This window comes from Tenrec ecaudatus, chromosome 14 (assembly GCF_050624435.1).
Source record: "Tenrec ecaudatus isolate mTenEca1 chromosome 14, mTenEca1.hap1, whole genome shotgun sequence".
NCBI lineage: Eukaryota > Metazoa > Chordata > Mammalia > Afrosoricida > Tenrecidae > Tenrec > Tenrec ecaudatus.
Genome location: NC_134543.1, coordinates 13,564,323 through 13,582,761, shown reverse-complemented (window position 1 = coordinate 13,582,761; position 18,439 = coordinate 13,564,323). Strand labels below are relative to the sequence as shown.

General features: G+C 55.0%; 1 protein-coding gene across 1 annotated transcript in view; it reads left to right on the top strand.

Moving 5' to 3' along the window:
• TDP1 (tyrosyl-DNA phosphodiesterase 1) overlaps positions 1-18,439 on the top strand; it is an 88,478-nt gene that overhangs the window by 51,411 nt on the left and 18,628 nt on the right. Inside the window, exons 13-14 of the mRNA XM_075531526.1 lie at positions 1,117-1,224; positions 10,525-10,627. Of these exons, the coding sequence (XP_075387641.1) occupies positions 1,117-1,224; positions 10,525-10,627 (211 nt within the window). The remainder of the gene's footprint in view (positions 1-1,116; positions 1,225-10,524; positions 10,628-18,439) is intronic.

The following is an 18,439-nucleotide window of genomic DNA, read 5'->3' as shown; positions in this document are numbered from 1 at the left end:
CTCCCCTCAGAGAAGGAGCCGGAGCTCATGGGGAACAAAAGCACCTCGGGCATCTCCCCTGGCTTTTTTCTCACCAAGGCAGTGTTCTGTTTTCTTAAACCTTCGTCCCCAGAGACCTCTCCAGTCATCCTACAGCCTTCAAGAGAATGTAAGAAGATGGCTCCCGCTGGAATCGCAAAACACCATCACCGTAACATTTGGAGCTCACCCTTCTGCCCTGAAGTCAGCTTGGAGGTCGTCTCCACCCGCCTTAAAGCACTTGTTGACTATCGAGAAGCCCTTTTCATGGGGGCCATCTTTCCCATAAACGTGTGGCAAAGCTCCACTTATCTGGGAAGATGTTCAGTTGAGATTTGTTAAAATTTTGAAATTAGCCTTGAATTCAAAATCAACCTCCCGCCCGGTGGAACAAAAAAGTCCCCTTTTGTTTGTTGTTTGGAAAGCGCCTTAAGGAGATTCAGACAGGTGTATTACTGAGCGAACTCGCCTGCAGCCCCGTCACAGAGAATCCCTTAAACGTGTCGTGCGTGGAGGAAGCCCATGCTCGGGTGAACTAGAGCAGTCGCGATGCTTTTGCACATACCCCTGTATGTGTGAGGATGTGCGTGTTTGATGGACACGGATTGGGAAGGGCGGGACAGAAGATGACCTCTTCTCAGTGGACAGTGATTTTCCTTGTCTGTCAGCCTACGCAGGGAGCCCCCGTGGCATAGCGGTTCCCTACCTGTTGGGCTGCTAACCTCAAGGTCAGCAGTTCAGTCCAGACCAGCAGCAGCTCTGAGGGAGGAAAAGGAGACTGTCTACTTGCAGAAGAGCTGCAGCTCCCAGTAGTTGAAGCTCCTCTTCCAGAACAGTTACCTGGGAACCCCACAGGTCCACTTCTACCCCGTCGCTATGAGTCGGAGTCGACTCAAAGTTCGTAGGTTTGGGTTTAGAGTTTTTTATAAGGCTACACATCCTCAAACGAGCATGCATTATTCAATAACCTAAACAGTTGAACAGAATGCCCCAGGATTTCAAGTAAGGCATTTTGCTCCAAGTGCATTTTCTTAGTATTAAGATTAGGCCCTTGCATGCTGTCTTCTGGTTATGCCTCTGCCTCTTTCCTGTCCCTAGCAAATGGTCAGCCGAGACGTCTGGCCGCAGCAACGCCATGCCACATATTAAGACGTATATGAGACCCTCTCCCGACTTCAGCAAGATCGCTTGGTTCCTTGTCACTAGGTAAGTAGTCTTTTTATTCCTGGTGGAAAGCGTTCTTTAAAAGTGCTTGTAAATCCTGCTCTGGAGATGCAGTGTGCTTCGGGTGAGCTGTGATGGGGGTGGGGTGGGGTGTGTGTGTGTGTGTGTGTGTGTGTGTGTGTGTGTGTGTGTGTGTAGGCCTGTGAGTAAGCCCTGTAGAGCATGTAATCATCACCTGGTGAAGCTCCTCAGTCTCGGTGCCTACAGGCTTCCCTAAAGCCTGTATTTACCGGTGGACTTACTGCTTTCATAACGGATTGCATAAATTGGCATTGGGGGTGGGGGCAGGGGGAGAGACGGATGTCATAAAACAGAAATTGTCAAGGAGAAACGGCACGATTCATATTTCTTCCGTGAATTATTTGCTCCCCGCGTAGTTGAAACGGGCCAGCCAGTCTCCGGGGTGCTCATGTTCGTAGAGGTCACCCAGCTGTAGCGTCTCAGCAGGGCTTCCCTGCGATCAGAGTTTCTCAGTCCCCATGGGCTGTGCAGACGGCATTTTTATCTCCCCCGCAGAAGCCCCGAGGGTCAGCTGTCTGGCTGCTTCTCGTTATAAGCACTGTGCTCTTCCGGCCATCTCTCCTGGAGGCAGAGCGGCCATGCGATGGGCTGCTCACCATAGGCCAGCAATTTAAAATTACCAAACCGCTCGGCAGAGAAAGGCCAGGCTTTCTGCTCCTGTAGAGAGTTAGTCTCGGAAATGCACAGGGCAGCCCTCCGCTGCGCTACAGGGTCGCTGTGAGTAGGCTTTGACTCCATGACAGTGAGTGCGCGGAAGCAGTGGTCTCTGGAATGAGACCAGTTTGCCTCCGCAGAGGCCGGTGTCCCCTGGTGTGGAGACCTGAAGGCTCCCCTCCCAGGGTGGGGGAGCCACTGCCTGTCACAGCTGAAGTGGCAGAACAAAGGTGAGGGTCACCCTTGACCTGCCGTTTGGGCAGTTTCGGGCCGATGGCCTTGGTGACAGTGAGGCTGCTCTTAACCCCTCATCCCATCGTGATCTTTATTGAGAACAAACTTGAGAAACACTAGAACACTGAAAATATTCCTAAGTCAGATGTGAACTGGGACCTAAAATGGGTCCCAGAATGTCCCAAAGGGATGTATCTCAGCCCATCTGATCTGTCCGTAGCTGTATTTGAAACCAACTCACTGAGTGGCGAGGCGAAAAAAACTGGCTTTTAACCTCACGGGAGCCCTATTGTGTCTACCATGGTGACCCTGCTGATGTTCCCAGCCTCATGTGACAAGCTGACTTGCTGGCCCCCGGGCGGTGGTGGAGGAGGAGGACCACAGTGTAGCCAACTTGAAGCATAAGATGAATCCTCCCACTGGCACTAGACAGGGTGACTTAAGGGCTGTCCCTGGTGGCACATGTGGTCGAGCTCTCAGCTCCTGATTTAAAAGGCTTGCGTCCACCGGAGATGCCACCGAAGAACCTGGTGGTCTCCCTCCCAAAGATGGCAGCCGTCGGAAACCCTGTCGGACGCAGTTCAACTTGGAAACAGGTGTCATCGTGAGCAAACTGACTGGCCGGCAGGTGAGCAACTGAAAACCGCTCAAAAGCGTCGTCATCTCCCGGTCTCCGTGGATTAGGGGCCCGGGGACAGCCTGATGGGCACGTGTCAAGTTGCTGAGGCTACAGGCAGGTGTCGGCCAGGCCGCCACTGGGCTCGAGCGCCTCCTTGTCCAGGCTCGCCAGGGGTTGGCAGAAGATAGTTGCCTCAGGCCGGAGGGCCAAGGTCCCTGCTTCCGTGCTGGCTGCTGGCCATGCGCCACCTGCAGTGTCCTGCCACGAGGCTATTCCCATTGGTGGTGCACACTATGACTGTGCTGCAGCAGGGCCTGGCTCCTCGCTTCCAGGCACAGCTGCTTCGGTCAGGCCCACCTGTCACGGTTTCCCGTTGAATGAGAGTAGAGTTGATCGGTAGCCCAATGCTATTGTGTTCACAGTCTTGCCCTCACTAGGGAGGTGGGGGGGTGAGGGGGGGACAGAGAGAGGGTGTACACCAGGATATTGAAATCTTGGGGGGCCTTACTGGGGTTTCTTCTTTAGCCTGTTGGATTTATCCTCACCGTACTTCCAACCTGGGCTTGAAATGATTTCTGTTTCCAAGATGGAAGCGTCCTTTCCCAGGGAAGCACAACTACCCTGGAAATACACAACACACTGACCCAGGCTCTGCGGATTTCTAGGGAGGTGATACATAGGCTGCCGGGCCAAGGGAGATGGCCTTGGGGACCTGCGTGAAAGCTGCTGTCCAGCTGCCCACAGGCATTCGGGAGTCTCAGGAAAGACTTCCATCATTCCAAAAAACTCGTCCATTAGGACAAACGTTACCTGTTTCCTGGTGATGCTGAGGGATAATCATTGGGCTGCTAACCTCAAGGTTGGCGGTTCAAACCCTGCAGCCACTTGGGCAGAAGCCCCGGAGCTGTGTGTTCCCGTAAAGATGTACAAACGGGAAGGCCTGTGTCAGATCCCTTTGGTTGGCAGTGGGTGTTTGGGTTTACATTTCTCCAAGGGAGACGGAGAGGAAGGATGTGTGGGAGGCAGGGAGGGTGTGTTTTATATTTGATCACCTGCCTTTATCCTTCATAAGCTCAGGATGCTGGCTTCCTGATCACAGGGGCTCTGTTCCCAGTCGGCATTTCTGAAATGTGAAGACTGGTTACTTCAGGTCAGGGGTCGGAAGCTCATCAAAATGCTACCCTTCCACTGCCTCTCCTCTCCCATCTCACTTATCCTCTTAAATACAGATAAGTCACAGGTTTCCTATTTCCTCTCTGTTGTTGCTCACTGGGATTGGGGTTCTGACCCAAGTATTATTCACAGGCCTTGGGTCGAGGTGTTGCACAGTTGCCATGGTTACCACAGCCCCAAGACTTGTGAAACCACTCCACATGAAGTTCCCGTTTCACTGAACTGCCTGCCCTCCCAAGTTTTCGTTCCACACGGAAGGCGCTTGTCAATGCCCACGCTTCTTTGCGCCCCGGATGCATTCATTCTGGGCTTTAGGAGCCGCTGGTTTCAGGTCTGTGTTTTCTGCCAAGCCGCCGAGTGCCACGCCCGGCTGTCCCGGCTCAGGCGTTTACAGGAATGCACTCCAGTGTCTCTTCAGTCCACTTTCAGCTTTTCTCTCTGGGCTGTCTGAACCAATTACACTCTTCATTCAAGGTCTCCCTCCAACGTTTCCCCTGGAGTCGATGCTATCCAGCTCAGCAGACGAGCAAACACGCGTCCTTGTCTGCGCTCTGCGTCCTTCTGTAGCTCGGCTTTGCTTGCTGCTTTTTCCAGCCTCCCTGTGGAGTGGTTCCACGTTGTTGCCGCAAGGTCAGCAGTTTGAAACTACCAGCGACTCCCTGGGAGAGCGATGAGGCTTTCTATTCCCTTACAGTGTTACAGCCTTGGAGACCCCAGGGGCAGTTCAACCCTGCTCTGCAGAGTTGCTGAGTCAGAAACTACTTAATGACAGGGCCCTTGGTTTCGAGTTTTGTGGATTAATTAAATAAGTGCCCTAACTTGTCCCCAGGGCCCCAACTTCTGTTTAATTGGCAAGAGGACATTCAGCCCAGCTTGTGTCTGTAGAAACTTAAAAATAGCATTTCAACTGGAGCTTAATGGATGTTCCATTAGCTCACAAGTTCTCTTTTGTCTGACTGCTTTTATAGGGAGCTATTACTGGTCTTTGGGAGACTTCGCGCCCCCCCCCCCATCTGTTTGATCCTACCAGGAAATCAGCCCCAGTTAGATGGGCAGCGTGTTGTTATGGAAATTATCAGGATGACAAATGCAATTGCTAAGTTTTACCACTGCCTCAGCCCAAGCCCAAGCCTGCAAGAAGCTGTGCTTTCAGCAGCAGCCTTGGCCGAGAAGCCCGGGCCCAGGCATAATTGGCAGACCCGGTGCTACCAACATCTTTGGAAGCTTCGCATTTGGGGTGGGCCGAAAGGAAAGGTGAATGCTGGCTGCATCACTATTGTGGTTGCCAGGCAACATAGGAAAGTCGGGAACCAGCCGAAATGTTGGTGCTGCCACTACGGGGAAAATGAGACAAGTGCTTAACAACAGTGTCTCCGGGCTTTTCGAGGCAACATGAAAGGCGTCCTCCCACCCTGCTCATCCCCCTCACCCAGGAGCACTGCTTCTCCCTTACCCTGCAGTGCTGTTTCTGTGTCCCTTTGATCCTGGACGTCTTTTTTGTGACTCCTTAGTCTGGGGTTTGAGGTGAGAATCAAATGGAATAGTCTTAAAAATTATCTGGCAATGCCTCCTGTAGACCGAGCTTCTTGGGACTGCGACTTGGGGCTCCCAGCACCCACTACTATGGTCCCTGTGTGACTTGGGGTCCCCAGGACCCACTGCCATAGCCCCTGTGTGACTTGGGGACCCCAGGGCCCACTGCTATGGCCCCTGTGTTACTTGGGGCCCCCAGGGCCCGCTGCTATAGCCCCTGTGTGACTTGGGGTCCCCAGGACCCGCTGCTATATCCCCTGTGCCCCATTACAAGTACTGATTCTCAGACCGAAGTCTGCACAGCAGCCCCTCTCTGCGTGAGAAGTGATTCAAAGTCGTAGCGGGCGCCCTGCACTCTGGCATCTGTTATTGAAAAACGAAAACAAAATGCACTGCCGTTGAGTTGATTGTGATGCATAGAAACTCTATCGGACAGGCTGCAACTACCCCAGTGGGTTTCTGAGACTAACTCTGGACGAGAGTAGCAAGCTTCAGCATCTGGAGCAGATGGTAGTGTTGAACTGCTGAGCTCGCTGTTTGCAGACAGAAGGCACGTATCTCTGGCTGTGCTCTTGTGAGCAAGCCTTGGAGGAAGCTGCTTTCCCGTCCGTCCCGAATGGGAAGTGCTTGAGCTTCTCTGGCCTTGGGCCTCAGATCTTCTGTCGTGGACCACATGGACCAGTGGCTTGAGAGGAGCCATCCAGATGGCCACCGGGCAGAGAAGGCCTTTAGATAAAGGCGCATGCTCATATGGTGCGTGCTGTGTGTCGGGTAAATGGTTTTTTTGGTTTGGTTTCGTTTGGTTTTCCACAAACTCACTAAGAGCTAGACAAAAACTATCACTACCCCACTTTAAAGATGTGAACTCTGAGATACGGCACACTTCGATGACATGTTCAAAGTGGCCCTGTTGCCAGGGAGTGGTGATGGGCCATGGGGTGTGGTTTTGTGTTGCTACCTGCTCCCCCTGACTTTGGTTTGGATGGTGGACACACGTGGCTCCTGTCCCCAAGGAAGGCATATCCCCTGGTTGACCACTGAGATTTGAGTTGGCATGCTGACCCTGGGCTCGGGGCAAACCCACAGCTCAGACACGTGCTGCAGCTGTTCCTAAAGCAGCGGCTTCTGGGTACCTCGTGTCCCTACCCGTCCAGTCATGCCTCCTCACCTACACCCTCTGCAGCTGCCAGGTCCGACCTTTCCCTGACCACCCTCTCCTGAATGCCCTGACCAAAATCTCTGATAGAACCCTTCCCAATCCCAATTGTGACCTGAAATGTGCAAAACAACTTTTTCGTCTGGGAGTCTGGAGCTGGCGTGGCTGCTTCTGAGGTCCTGGTGGAACTCCGCGTTGGGGGGCTGGGGGTGGGGGTCAAGGATGCTGTATGCTGTCAAATCCGTCGTCCCCACGCAGTGACCATCTCGGAGACGTTCCGCGCCTGTGACATCTCCGGAAGCAGGCAGTCCTATCTTTTCCCCCGGGAGCAGCTGGTGGATTCAAACTGCCGGTTTCTCAGCTAGCAGCCCAGCACATAGCCCTGGTTTTGGGGATCATGAGCAGAGGGTTCCTTGTGACGACTGGCTTGGGAGCAAGGCCAGACTCTGCCCTGCAAAGCCTCAGTTCAGAGTTCACTGAGAACTTGGAAGAGGTGTGTGTCGTGGGGTCACAATCCCACTACCACTGAGGAACAAAATGAGATTGCAAGTAGACTTGTCAGTGCCAAGTTGGCAATTTTAAGGAGCCCTGGCGAAGTGGTCACACACCAAGCTACTAACCTCAAGGTCGGCAGTTTGAAACCATCAGCCGCTCCGAGGGAGGAAGACGAGGTTTTCTACCCTCAGAAAGAGGCCCCGTCTTGGAACCACATGGGCAGTTCCACCCTACTATATAGGGTCCCCATGCGTTAGAATTGACTTGATGGCAGTGAGTTTGGTTTGGGGTTGTGGGTTCGACCATTTATCAGGTTCTTGTAAAAGCACCCGCCTGACAATCCCATCGCCTTCAGTGCCCTGCTCTTGCTTCTCAGTTTCAAAATGTGCATCATTAGAGGTTTTTCTCTTTTCCTGCCGGCGTTTCTTTATCGATGCACTGTGGCTATAAAAGGTGACACCGGCCCCCAAAACACAGCTGCCCTGTTGAATCCCCTCCGGGACTAGATTGTTGGACATCTGCCGCACTGGTCTAACCTCAGCTGGGTCACTGAAATCCCTGAAGCTTGATCACATCCCTCTACTGAACTTTGCGGTACACATACCTGTAAAGTAATGGGGGTGGTGAAAAACAGAGGAAGACCCTCGACAAGATGGGTTGACACGGTGGCTGTACCAGTGGACTCAGACATCCCATCGTGATGGTGGTCCCTTCTGTTGGGCCACGGGGTCACTAGGAGTCAGAACCGACTGAAGGCCACTTCACAACAAACCCAACACTTGTTGATGCCCTTGCGCAGTCCAAATAGAACCTCGCCGTCCTCCTGCCTGGGGGACTTGTGCAAGATGGTGGCATCCGTGAAGCAATCTGGTGAAGAATGATTAAACCTGTCTATCACCCAGGACTCACAGATGGGCCTGCCAAAGGAGTCACAGCAGAGACAAGGGCCAGTCACCCTCCCGTAAATTGAGGCACGTCTTGCTGACAGGAAGATCTGGTATTGGTGACTCATCCTTTGTGTACCAAGGATTTCGCACGCCATGCATCTGCCATGTGAGCCAGATATGCTCCAGAGAAGGAACCTGGATTGGGGAAGATTCACTATCGTGTGTGAAGTGTATCCACTGGTACCCGCTGCCCTGCTGGGCCTTCCATACTTCCTTGTCCATAGCCGTTCCTCTAAAATGTGTCATTTGAAGCCTCTCACTAACAAGGGGACACAGGATTCATAAGGTGGATCGTCGAAGTCCTTGGGGAACAGTCTTACTCGAATGGATTAGAAGGTGTGCCTTGTCCGCCTGACACCAACAGAATTGGTACTAGGAGGCTTACTGGAACCAGGACAGCCACAGGCAGCCTCTGGAATGAGAAGGGGGTGGGGACGGGGCACAGCCAGGGAAGGGCTCAAGGACCAACAGAGGAATGACATGCTGGACCAGGGAAGATCATACCTGCAAAGGTGCAGGATGTGTTGGCAGGGAGCCAGTGCCCATGGCAAGGAACTTCAGGAAAGTCAGCCACCGAACGAACACTCGCCAGAGCACAGTTCTGCCCCTGACATGGATCCTCGGGAGTTGACACGGAGCTGTTGGCCGCTGGAGTTTTGAACTTCCCAAGGTTGCCCTCGCCACATTTAAAAGCCTGAGGGAACATTTGTAGCATGAACATGGTATGATGGAACACACGGTGTGGTGGGCAGAATAATAGCTCCCCAGAGATGGTCATTCAGCCAGTCTCTGTGGGTTGTTTTCCTTGTCTGTCTTCCAGCTCCCGCGGCTTCCTGCAGCATTGGGTGGGCGGGAGTGGGCTAGGAGGTGTTTGCTCCTAAATGTCTTCAACGTTGCATCTCCAGGCCTGGATTATTGTTTTAATCCTGTTCTTCCTGCTTGAAAAAGGAGGAGCATGTCCTTCGCGTTTGCTTTTCAAACTCCAAGTCTTGCACATTTTATTCCAATACTTTAGACCGAAATCTTCTGTTCACATCCGTCATGTTAGTGTCTCCCGGACTCTGTAGCTTCTCTGTGAACAAGGATCAGCTCCTTGAAATGCTCCTTAGAAACGAGGACAGTGAGATGTCTCCTCGCTTACATTGGACGGGGACCAGGAAGGCCGAGCCCGGCTCTGGAGGAAGCCGTCATGTGTTTGGTGAAAAGAGAGGGTCAGTGAAAGCGAGGACAGACTGACACAGGGCTGCCCCCGGGGGCGCAGACCTGCAGTGACGGTGAGGAGGGTGCAGGACAAAGAACACCCACACAGCGCTGATGGCCACGGACGGTAGAGGAGAATGTGACGGGGGCCATCAGCATGAGAAATGAAAGCACCTTACAGACCTGTACCCTGCTTAGGGAGGCCTGAGGCACAGTGGCCCGCCCTCTGCTCACGGCAAGGGCCATGGTCCCTGCGGCCCACCAGCTGCCGCGCAGTAGAATAAAGGGGAGTCTGCTTCCAAAAAGACCACCGCCTTGGGAACCCCGCGGGGCAGGCGGTTCCACTCTGTCACTGGGATCCCCTGATGACGACTCAAATGCCAGCCTGGGGCCCGCAGCTATTTTCTTTAGTCGAGAGTAGAAAATATAGGGGGCCTTTACAGAGTTTGTGGATTGTTAGAATCCTTTTCATCCCATTTTTCCTTGGGCTCTTTGTCCTGCTGTCACAGTGGTTACACGTAGGGCTGCCAACCGCAAGGTAGGCTGTTTGAACTCACCAGCTGCTCCCCGGGAGAAAGACGAGGCTGTCTATTCCGGTGAGGTTACACTCTTAGAAACCCCGCTGTCCTAGGGGGGCCCTAGGAGACAGTTGACTCTGGCAGTGAATTTCTTAGTACTTGCCTGCTACCTGCCTCCTCCCACTCCCATGCCAAAAGAGAAAAGAAAATATATTTAAGATGATAACATGTTGCGATTTCATTAGCGTTTTGGCTTTTTTTCCCCCCTTCTAAGTACTACCTTTATAGACTGAGAACCTGGCTCTAGGACAGCCGTGAAAAACAAAGTGGTTCAGGTCAGGGGAACCAGAAACACAGCAAGCTCTGAAAGGGGGGTTCGCTTGTTTCAAAGCTGCCCCCAGAGGGAAACCAGGCCCGATGAAGCTGTCTCAATGAGCAATTCGATCCTGGAGTCCCGGGATTCTGGCTGAGCAAGATTTCCATCAGTGGGATATAGTGGGTTAGGATGTGGGCTGCCAGCCATGAGCTCAGAAGACTCTCGCCTCCTGTAAAGAGTAATGGCCTGAGAAACCCCCGGGGAAGTTCTACTCTGTCCTATAGGGTCACTGTGACTCAATGGCAGTGAGCTTGTTTTATTTGGCATCCCAACTTTATTGCTCCACTGGCGTCTGGGAGGAGATGGTGGTTGCTGCTATGCTTTCTGACCGATGTCACGTGTCCTTGTCTCTGCAGTGCCAACCTGTCCAAGGCGGCCTGGGGCGCACTGGAAAAGAATGGCTCCCAGCTGATGATCCGCTCCTACGAACTCGGGGTCCTCTTCCTCCCGTCCGCATTTGTAAGTCCCCAGCGCGAGCTGCCTGACAGCTCACTGAGAAGACGGTTTGGGATTTCCCATCCCTTCCTGTCCCAGGGATGTGCCAGGGGTGGGGAGGGACCCAGCGCTGGGGTTCCAGCCTGGAGCCTGGCCTCCCATCCCACTGGCCTGTGCTGACAAAATCATGAAACACTTGCTGTGGAAGGTGGGAGGGAGGGAGCCCTGATCTGAAGATGTGTGCCGTGAGCAAGGTCAGCAGTTCAAAACCACCAGCTGCTCTCCGAGGGAGGAAGATGAGAGCTTCTGCTCGTGGTGGAAGGACGGGTAGTCTCAGACCGCAGGGCCAGTTCTACCCTGTCCTCTGGGGTCGCTGTGAGCCCTCGGCTTCAACTCCACTGCAGCGACGGTTGGTTGTGGGTGTTGGGACCCACGCAAACAGGCAGGGAGAGCCGCTCCGGAAGTGGCCCCCTGGGCTTCTCTCTCCCCTGGGGAGCAGCCCAGCTGTGGCACAGCTGGATCGCCACGGCTGCCATGGGGCGCACCAGGTGAGAGAGTGATGGTAATGCTTCGGGTCCGGCGAGTAGCAGTATTTAACCCCATCATCACTGTGTGAACTCATTCTCATAAAACATGACATGGAGCTGTCTGACACAGGGCGGCCATAGAAGCAGCCCGGTGACAGAGGTCATAGGGCAGTGGGGGTAGGAGGCCAGAGGAGGGTCTCAAGGCTGCAGAGGGTCCCAGGTAAGTGGAGAGGAGCAGGAAGGAGACACCCACGTGGGGAGAAGTGGCCTGAGCTCAAGTCAGGCCGGGAAGCTCCTATGGCTTCTCCAAAGTGGGTTGGCTCCAGGGTGGCAGAGCTGCAGACACTGCCCTCAGGCTGCATCCCAGCCAGCTTGTCTCTGCACCTGGACCCCACATCACATGACCAGTTGGCATGGAGGGGTGCCAGGTGGTTCAAGCCATATGTGCCCCCAACACAAGGTGCTCCCTTGGCCCAGAGCCGAGGTCTCCCCTGTCACGGCCTCGCTGCACCGGAGCCTCCCCAGGTAAGAGGCGGGCATAGTGGCACCCACGATGAGATCAGGCATGTCCTTCTCTGTGGCTGCACTCGTCAGGTGGGCACACAGTGTGGCTCTGACTCTCTGAGGGCACCGGGCTGCACATCCAGAGGCAGGGCTGGCTGGCTGGCACCTGGGAATGGGCAGTGTGCTTGTGTCTGGCCTCATGTTGGTGTTTACGCCATGTAGGGCCCCTGCAGGGGTAAAAAGAATGGTGAGCGTGTGGCAGCTAAGGTTGGAAGTTCCAGTCACCCAGAGGTGCCCTGGAAGAAAAGCCTGGCACTCTGCCTCCCGAAGGTCAGCCGTGGGCAGCCCCGCGCTGTCGTGCCGGGGTCTTCTCTGAGGCCCGGGCCGGCTGCCATGAGTCAGAATCTTCTGGGGAGGCACTTGGACCATTGGAGAACTCCCTCCCTCTGTGTCAGAACCCACACCCCAATCAGCAGGCCTCCATGCTCTTTCCTGGGGCTGAGCTGACAGAATGGCTCTATCCTACCCGCGCCAACCTGTTGCCATTTCCCCCTCTAGCCCAGAGCGTTTTGCTAGTGAGGGCCTACGTAAGATTTCAGGGTGCTGTGATTGTTGCCCACAGAGTTGTAAAAATCAGGAAACTTGCAGGAAAGTGCCGATCCCGCGGCCTCCACAGCAGCAGCACCACCACCACCAGCCCTGGGCGGTGGGGGACTAAGTCTGGCTCACAGACCAGGGTGGGCCCCACAGCTGGGGAGTGGGCACCAGCCTCCGCCTCCCAGCTGATCCCTCCTGATCTGCTGCTGCTCACAGTTCCGGGGAAGCAGGGAGGCGGCGTGAGGAGCAGAGTAGAGAGTGATGTGGGAGGGATGTAGGGATGAGATGTGGCAAGTCCCACGTCGCCCTCCCTTGGCTGTTGTGGCCAGCGTTTGTGTGTCTCCAGTCAGTCAGCTATAGAAAGAACTGTATTCACCTTCCTGGGCCCCTAGCACCTTCTAAGCTTCCAGTTCTCCCTTCGATAGCAGTTCTCTGACTGAAGCTATGTCAGCAAAGACCAGTAGAAGGAAAAACGACCATCATCATTTAGAGTCCTCAAAATGGCTTTATACTGGACTCGTATTCTTTTACTTGGAACAAAAGCGCCCCCTGTAGCACATTGTGGAGCCCTGGTCTCGTAGTGGTTACGCATTGGGCTACCAACCTCGAGGTTAATAATTCGAAACCAGCCACCATTCTGCGAGGGAACCATGAGGCTTTCTGGTCTCATAAAGAATTACAGTCAAGGAAGCCCACAAGGCAGTTCTGCCTTGTCCTGTAGGGTCGCTATGAGTCGGCATCAACTTGATGACTTTGGGTTGGGTTGGGTTTGGGTTGGTAGCACTGTAGGTTAAAAAAAGTCAGTTACTTGTGAGACCCATGAGACAGGAATATGGCAGTGACTCCCCCCTTCTAATCATGCAGCAGCTCCTGGGCTAGGCCCCAGGCAGGGTGGGTGTCCCAGTCATGTGCTTGCTGAGAGGGCAGCAGCCTCTGCGGCACTCAGAGCCACTGGCCTAGCTCCAAACCCAGAGCCTGGACCCAGGGCTGTGCCAGGGGCTTTCCCTCCAGCCTGGCCAGTGGCCACCGTCTCACTCTTGGCCAGTTTGCCGTTTGGTTGTGTGTTTCCATCCTAGCAGCGGTGCAGAGGCATTATGGACAGTGCCCGGAGGTGTTTTGACCTTGCCCTCCCCAGGAGGCGAGCCAGATAAGCCAGGCGAGAAGGTCAGAGAAGGTGGATGGGCATCGTGCACATGAAGATACCAAGAGACCCCCAGGTGCAGGCTGAATGAATGGTACAAAGACAGGACCAGTCTGTGTGAGGAGGACCCAGTGGAGCACAGGGGCCGTGCTGGTCCCAGATGCATTGTACAGAGACCAGCTTGAGCTAACAGGAGGGGGGACTGTACTGAGAAGATGGCTGGGGGAAGTCATAGAGCATTGACCACCCAAGACAGGGCAGACCCAGCTCTGGGTCCACCAGCAGGCTCTGGGCTGCTGGCAGCTGCTGGCTTCGCCCCAGTGGCCCCCTGGCCCGTAACTGGCCATTCTACATTCCCAGTGGCTATTGTCACTTTGGGGTGCTGCCCACTGCGAGACTGTGGATGGCACCACATAGCGCATGCCCTGGCCTGCAAACTGGTTGAGTCTCTGGCATTATGGCGAGCAAAGAGCACCCCCTGGAGGTAGGCAGCATCACTTCTGGACTCAGTGAACATTCCAGCATCGTGAAAGTGACATCCGCAGCCCTTCCCGGCCCCTTCTGTTATATTAGCTATATAGTATTTATATAATATACATTACAATATAGTTTAATTATTTATAATATATGTGTCCCTGCTGCTAGAGTAGGCCCTGGGGGTGACAGGGATGAGGCAGTGTCTTGGTGGAGAAAACAGACAGGAAGGGCCTCAGTGGAAGAGGAGGGTTGAAGGTGGGCACACACATACTAGGGCTCTGAGGAGAGGGCACGTGGTTGGTTGGGTGGGGTGGGCGGGGGTGTCTTAGGGAAGGCTTTAGCCGGTGGCATCCAAGCTGGTCCTTGGAACATGAGCATGGGCTTAACCCACAGTTGCAGGGTGCTGAGATGACGGTGGGCGCCCAGGAAGCTCTGTGCCTGGCACGGGGGTGGGGGAGCTTGGAGAGCAGGGCACACCTCACGAGGCTGAGTTTCATCCCAAACCAGCGCTCCAGTTTTCCTGCCCACCAGTTTTCAGAGATGTTGCATCTTAAAGGTGTGTTCGTAAAATGAGGGTGGTCGTCTCCTGCCCCCAACATCGATGTAACCGCCAAGCCCTGCCTCCTGAATGTGACTTGGCCATCCATCACTCTCGCACTCCCTGCCACCGCCCACCTCAGTCCCCAGGTCCTCTCTGAGCTGCTCTTGACCATGCTGCCTCAGGGGTCTTCGTGGAATACAGGTCTGCTGCAGACCCTTTGGGGTAGATGTGCTCGGGCCTCACTTCATATGGCTGCCTCCCCAGCATGCAGAGCCCCTCCTCATTATGAACCAGGAATCCCCACCATGCAGGCTACTCCTGTGCCCCCACTGACACCCAGGCTTCACTCTAGATGCCTCTTAGCTGCACCCCATGGCTTTCTGGAAGCTGGGGCTGGTCACACCCCCCACTGCCTCGGCACCTCCTGGACTGGGGAGACTGAACCACTAAAGCTTACAGCCCGGCACATGGGAGGCTCTCTGTGGATGTTGGTAGTTGGTGCCACTTCTGTCAGATGCCCAGGGTCTGCATGGCCTGGTACGACTGAGTAGTTAGAACAAAAGGACCTGCTGCAGACTGGGCACCTGGCATACACAGTGGGTGTGATGGAGTCAAGACGACCTGCTGCAGACTGACCCTGGAGCAGGGGCGTGGAGTAGGTGTATCTCTGTTAGGCGCTGTCCAGTCAGTTTTCACTCAGCAAACGGAGTGGGTCTGCTTGTGGAGGGTCTTCCTCTCTTTCACTGACCCTTTTCTTTCATAAGCCTGGTGGCCTCCTCCAGGGACTAGCGCCTCCGGTCACATGTCCAGGGTACATGAGGCGAAATGTCACCATCCTCGCTGCTAAGGAGTGTTCTGGCCGTGCTGCTTACAAGCCTGCACACCCCCCCCCCTTTCTGGTAGCACAGGACCCTCGTTCTTCGACAGCACCATCATTCCGGTGTGTGCACTCCAGGGCAGCACGCAGGCGCGCAAACATCTTCTCAAACCTCACGGTAAATGATTTGAAACCAAGTAGCTCGCCTCTGTCACGCTGTCCGTGCTGGACATTGTAAAAGAGCCAAGCACCTGGGATTCCACTGCCAGTCCCACAGAGGGCCCTGGCTCAACAAGCCCGGAGCCGCCTTGTTACATGTTTGTCAAGTCCAGGTCCTCAGCACACTGTGGTCACTAGGTGGTCCTGACCACACCCTGTCCAGAGTCCGACCCTCAGGACCAGCCCACTTCGGCGGCCTGCGGAAGAACTCCATGTGCGTCACACCCACATAGGCCAGTTTATCAGCCAGCGGAGTTGCCACTTCTGTCCTCCCCGGAGGCCAGCAGGCTCGCTGTGTTCCAGGAGGCTGGCTCAAGGCCAGCGTCCCCAGCCATCAAGCTGGTACCCCTTAGGGCACGGTCTCCAACCCGCAGCGCTCCTGCTCCACAGCCCTGGCCGGGCCACCACGCAGGAACCAAGTGGCCACAGAAGAGGACACTGCTTGTGGCAGACCAGCACGACTCGTTCATAGTAAAGATACTGTCTGAAGCCGCAGTGAGTGGACGGGTCTGTCCCTGGTCGCCAGCTACCCATCTGTTCCCACGTTTTCTCCAACTCTCCAGTGAGCTGGCGCAGACACCTTTTGTTTAAGCATGCCTGGCAGTGAACACAGTTTGGTTAAACCAAAATTGCAATTAGAATGTGCCACCAGTAGCTCTCCCTTTGACTAGGGACACTTCCAACAGCTTAGCAGTAGGTGCGAGATGGTAACAAGGTACGTGAAGCTGGGCTCACGGCACTTAGCAATATTTAGTATGTTCAAGACAACAGCAAACCAACCAGTCTCTGTCCAGTCCAGCCCGACTCATGGCGAAGCTGTAGGTGTCTGATCAGATCTGTGGTCCGTCGGCCTTTCCGTAGCCGTGACCTTTCAGAATTCAGCCACCAGGCTTTCGATCAAGGCACTTGTGGATTTGAACTGCCAGTCAGGGACTCCGATGTTATATGTCACAGATGCTAATCTTTGCTGGTATCAGTGTTTACTTGTATTTCTGAGGCCTGCTGATTGTCCTTTTAATGTCATTGGGTTTAAGTTTTAGACCGCACTGATCAGGAACCGTCAGCATAGAAAGGGAGGCTCCAGCATTTCCCCGTTAGGTACCTGTGTGTGGGTCGGGGGGGGGGGGGGCGGCTTTCTCTTTCCTGGCTCTGCGCATCTGAGTGACACGGATCCGGCACATGCTTTGTCGAACATTTGCTAGACCTGGGCCTGAGCCCACCTCACGCTTCATGCCCAGGACCAGGAGTGGTCCTGGGCATAATGGGATAAAGTGGTTAGGTGCCTAAGATGCTTTGCTGGCCGCCCCAGACTGCCTCCTGCAGAACAAGGTACCAGGAGCTTCACTGCCCTTGTCTTGTGGCTGACAGAGGGCACGGCCTCACCAGAGCCCCAGGTTCCCTCTTCCTGGGTGTTCAGCCCTCTCCTCAGTGTGGTCAGAATGAACAAGGGTTTCTGTCAGATCCCCAAGAGCTGTCTGTCTCCCAGTCTGTTTCTCCTTCCTCCTCGCAGCACACTGCTCCGTGGGCTTCCCCTGATCAGAAAGTGTGCTTGCTCAGGAGCTTAGAGCTTATGAGAGCGATCACCTGCCTCTCTCATCACCCTCCCCACGCCCACCTCCAGTGGCCTGCCGTGGCAGAGCCCAGGACCCCACGAGGCCACCACCCTTCTAGTCATTCCCACTCCCTCCACACCCAGCTGCCACGCACCCTGTCGCTCTCCAGCAAGAAGCCTGTGACCTGATGGTCACGTTCCTCTCTCCCCAGACTAATTGCCCCCCCTGGTTGGGGAACGATCCCATGGGGCCATTTCCCCAGGGCTGCAGAAGCTGTTTCCAGGCACGTGGCCGGTCTGTATTCCTCTCCTTTCAACCTTCTGTGGGGTCCCTAGACCCACAGTGGACCTCTGGCTGCCTTCACCTGCGTCAGGACCCACGGTGCCCCAGAACCACAGGCCTGCTGGCCTCGCCCTCCCCTCCCACACGTACCCCATCCCTAGGTGACTGGTTAGTGTCTGTAGATTGTAAAAGCAACTGCCGCTTCCTGAGTGTGTGGCCCTGAACGGGGTGCCCTGTGCTGCTGCTGGAGACAGCCCGGGAGGATACTGAACTGGGAGAAGAGCCAGGGAGAGGAGGCCACCCAGAGCACTCCGGGCTGAGGTTCCGGGGACCTGGACTCCAGGGAGCCAAGGGGGAGGCGAGCATGATTAGCTTGGAGTTAGACCCAAGCCGGGGTCCTGCTTCCAGCCCGTTAGACTCCTTTCTCTGCGCTCTGAAGGGCTGGTGCAGGGCCCAGCCACTGGAGGATCCTTGTGAGCGGCTGTCAGAACAGGGCTGCACTTGGCCTGTGCTCAGCAGGGCTTGCCCTCAGGTTGGCACGTCAGCAGAAGCTTCCATCGACTCCACTCCAGGCAGGTGCCCCCTGTCAGCTGTGCGCCTGCTGCTTCCCTGCCATCACAGCCGCTCAGGCCCGTCCTCCAAGGCCCTCGGCTCTGCCCTCCTCCACGGAGCTTTTCCTGAGCCTCCAGCAAACACTGCCAGGGTCGAGCAGACACTGGTAAGCTCGGAGAGGCAGCTGAGGGAGTAGACTTGCCGCCCGTGCCTGGACGGAGCCCGGCTGCTGCCCCAACCTCAGTAGTGCACTCCCAGAGCCAACGAAGGCAAACCCAGCAATTTCTGTCAGCATGATGGCTGCCCACCCTCTCACCTGGTACCATCGACATGCATTGTCTTAGCTGTCTGTCAAGTGTCTGTGCCTGGGGAGGGTGGCCTCCTCCCTTTGGTAAACTGCCACGTGATATCTCCATGATATGTAAATAACAATCATTAGAAGACAGCCGCAAATTACGCGACATCCAGATGGAAGGGGAAAGTGGTACTGTTTGTTTTTGGTTTTTCTTTTTTCATATAGATAATTCCCTAGAATTTGAATCAAAAATGGCATCTGAGGAAAAGAGCATTCCTCGCCTGCCGGGCAGGATGGGCACAAACCCTGTTTGCATCTGAGGTCGGGTGCC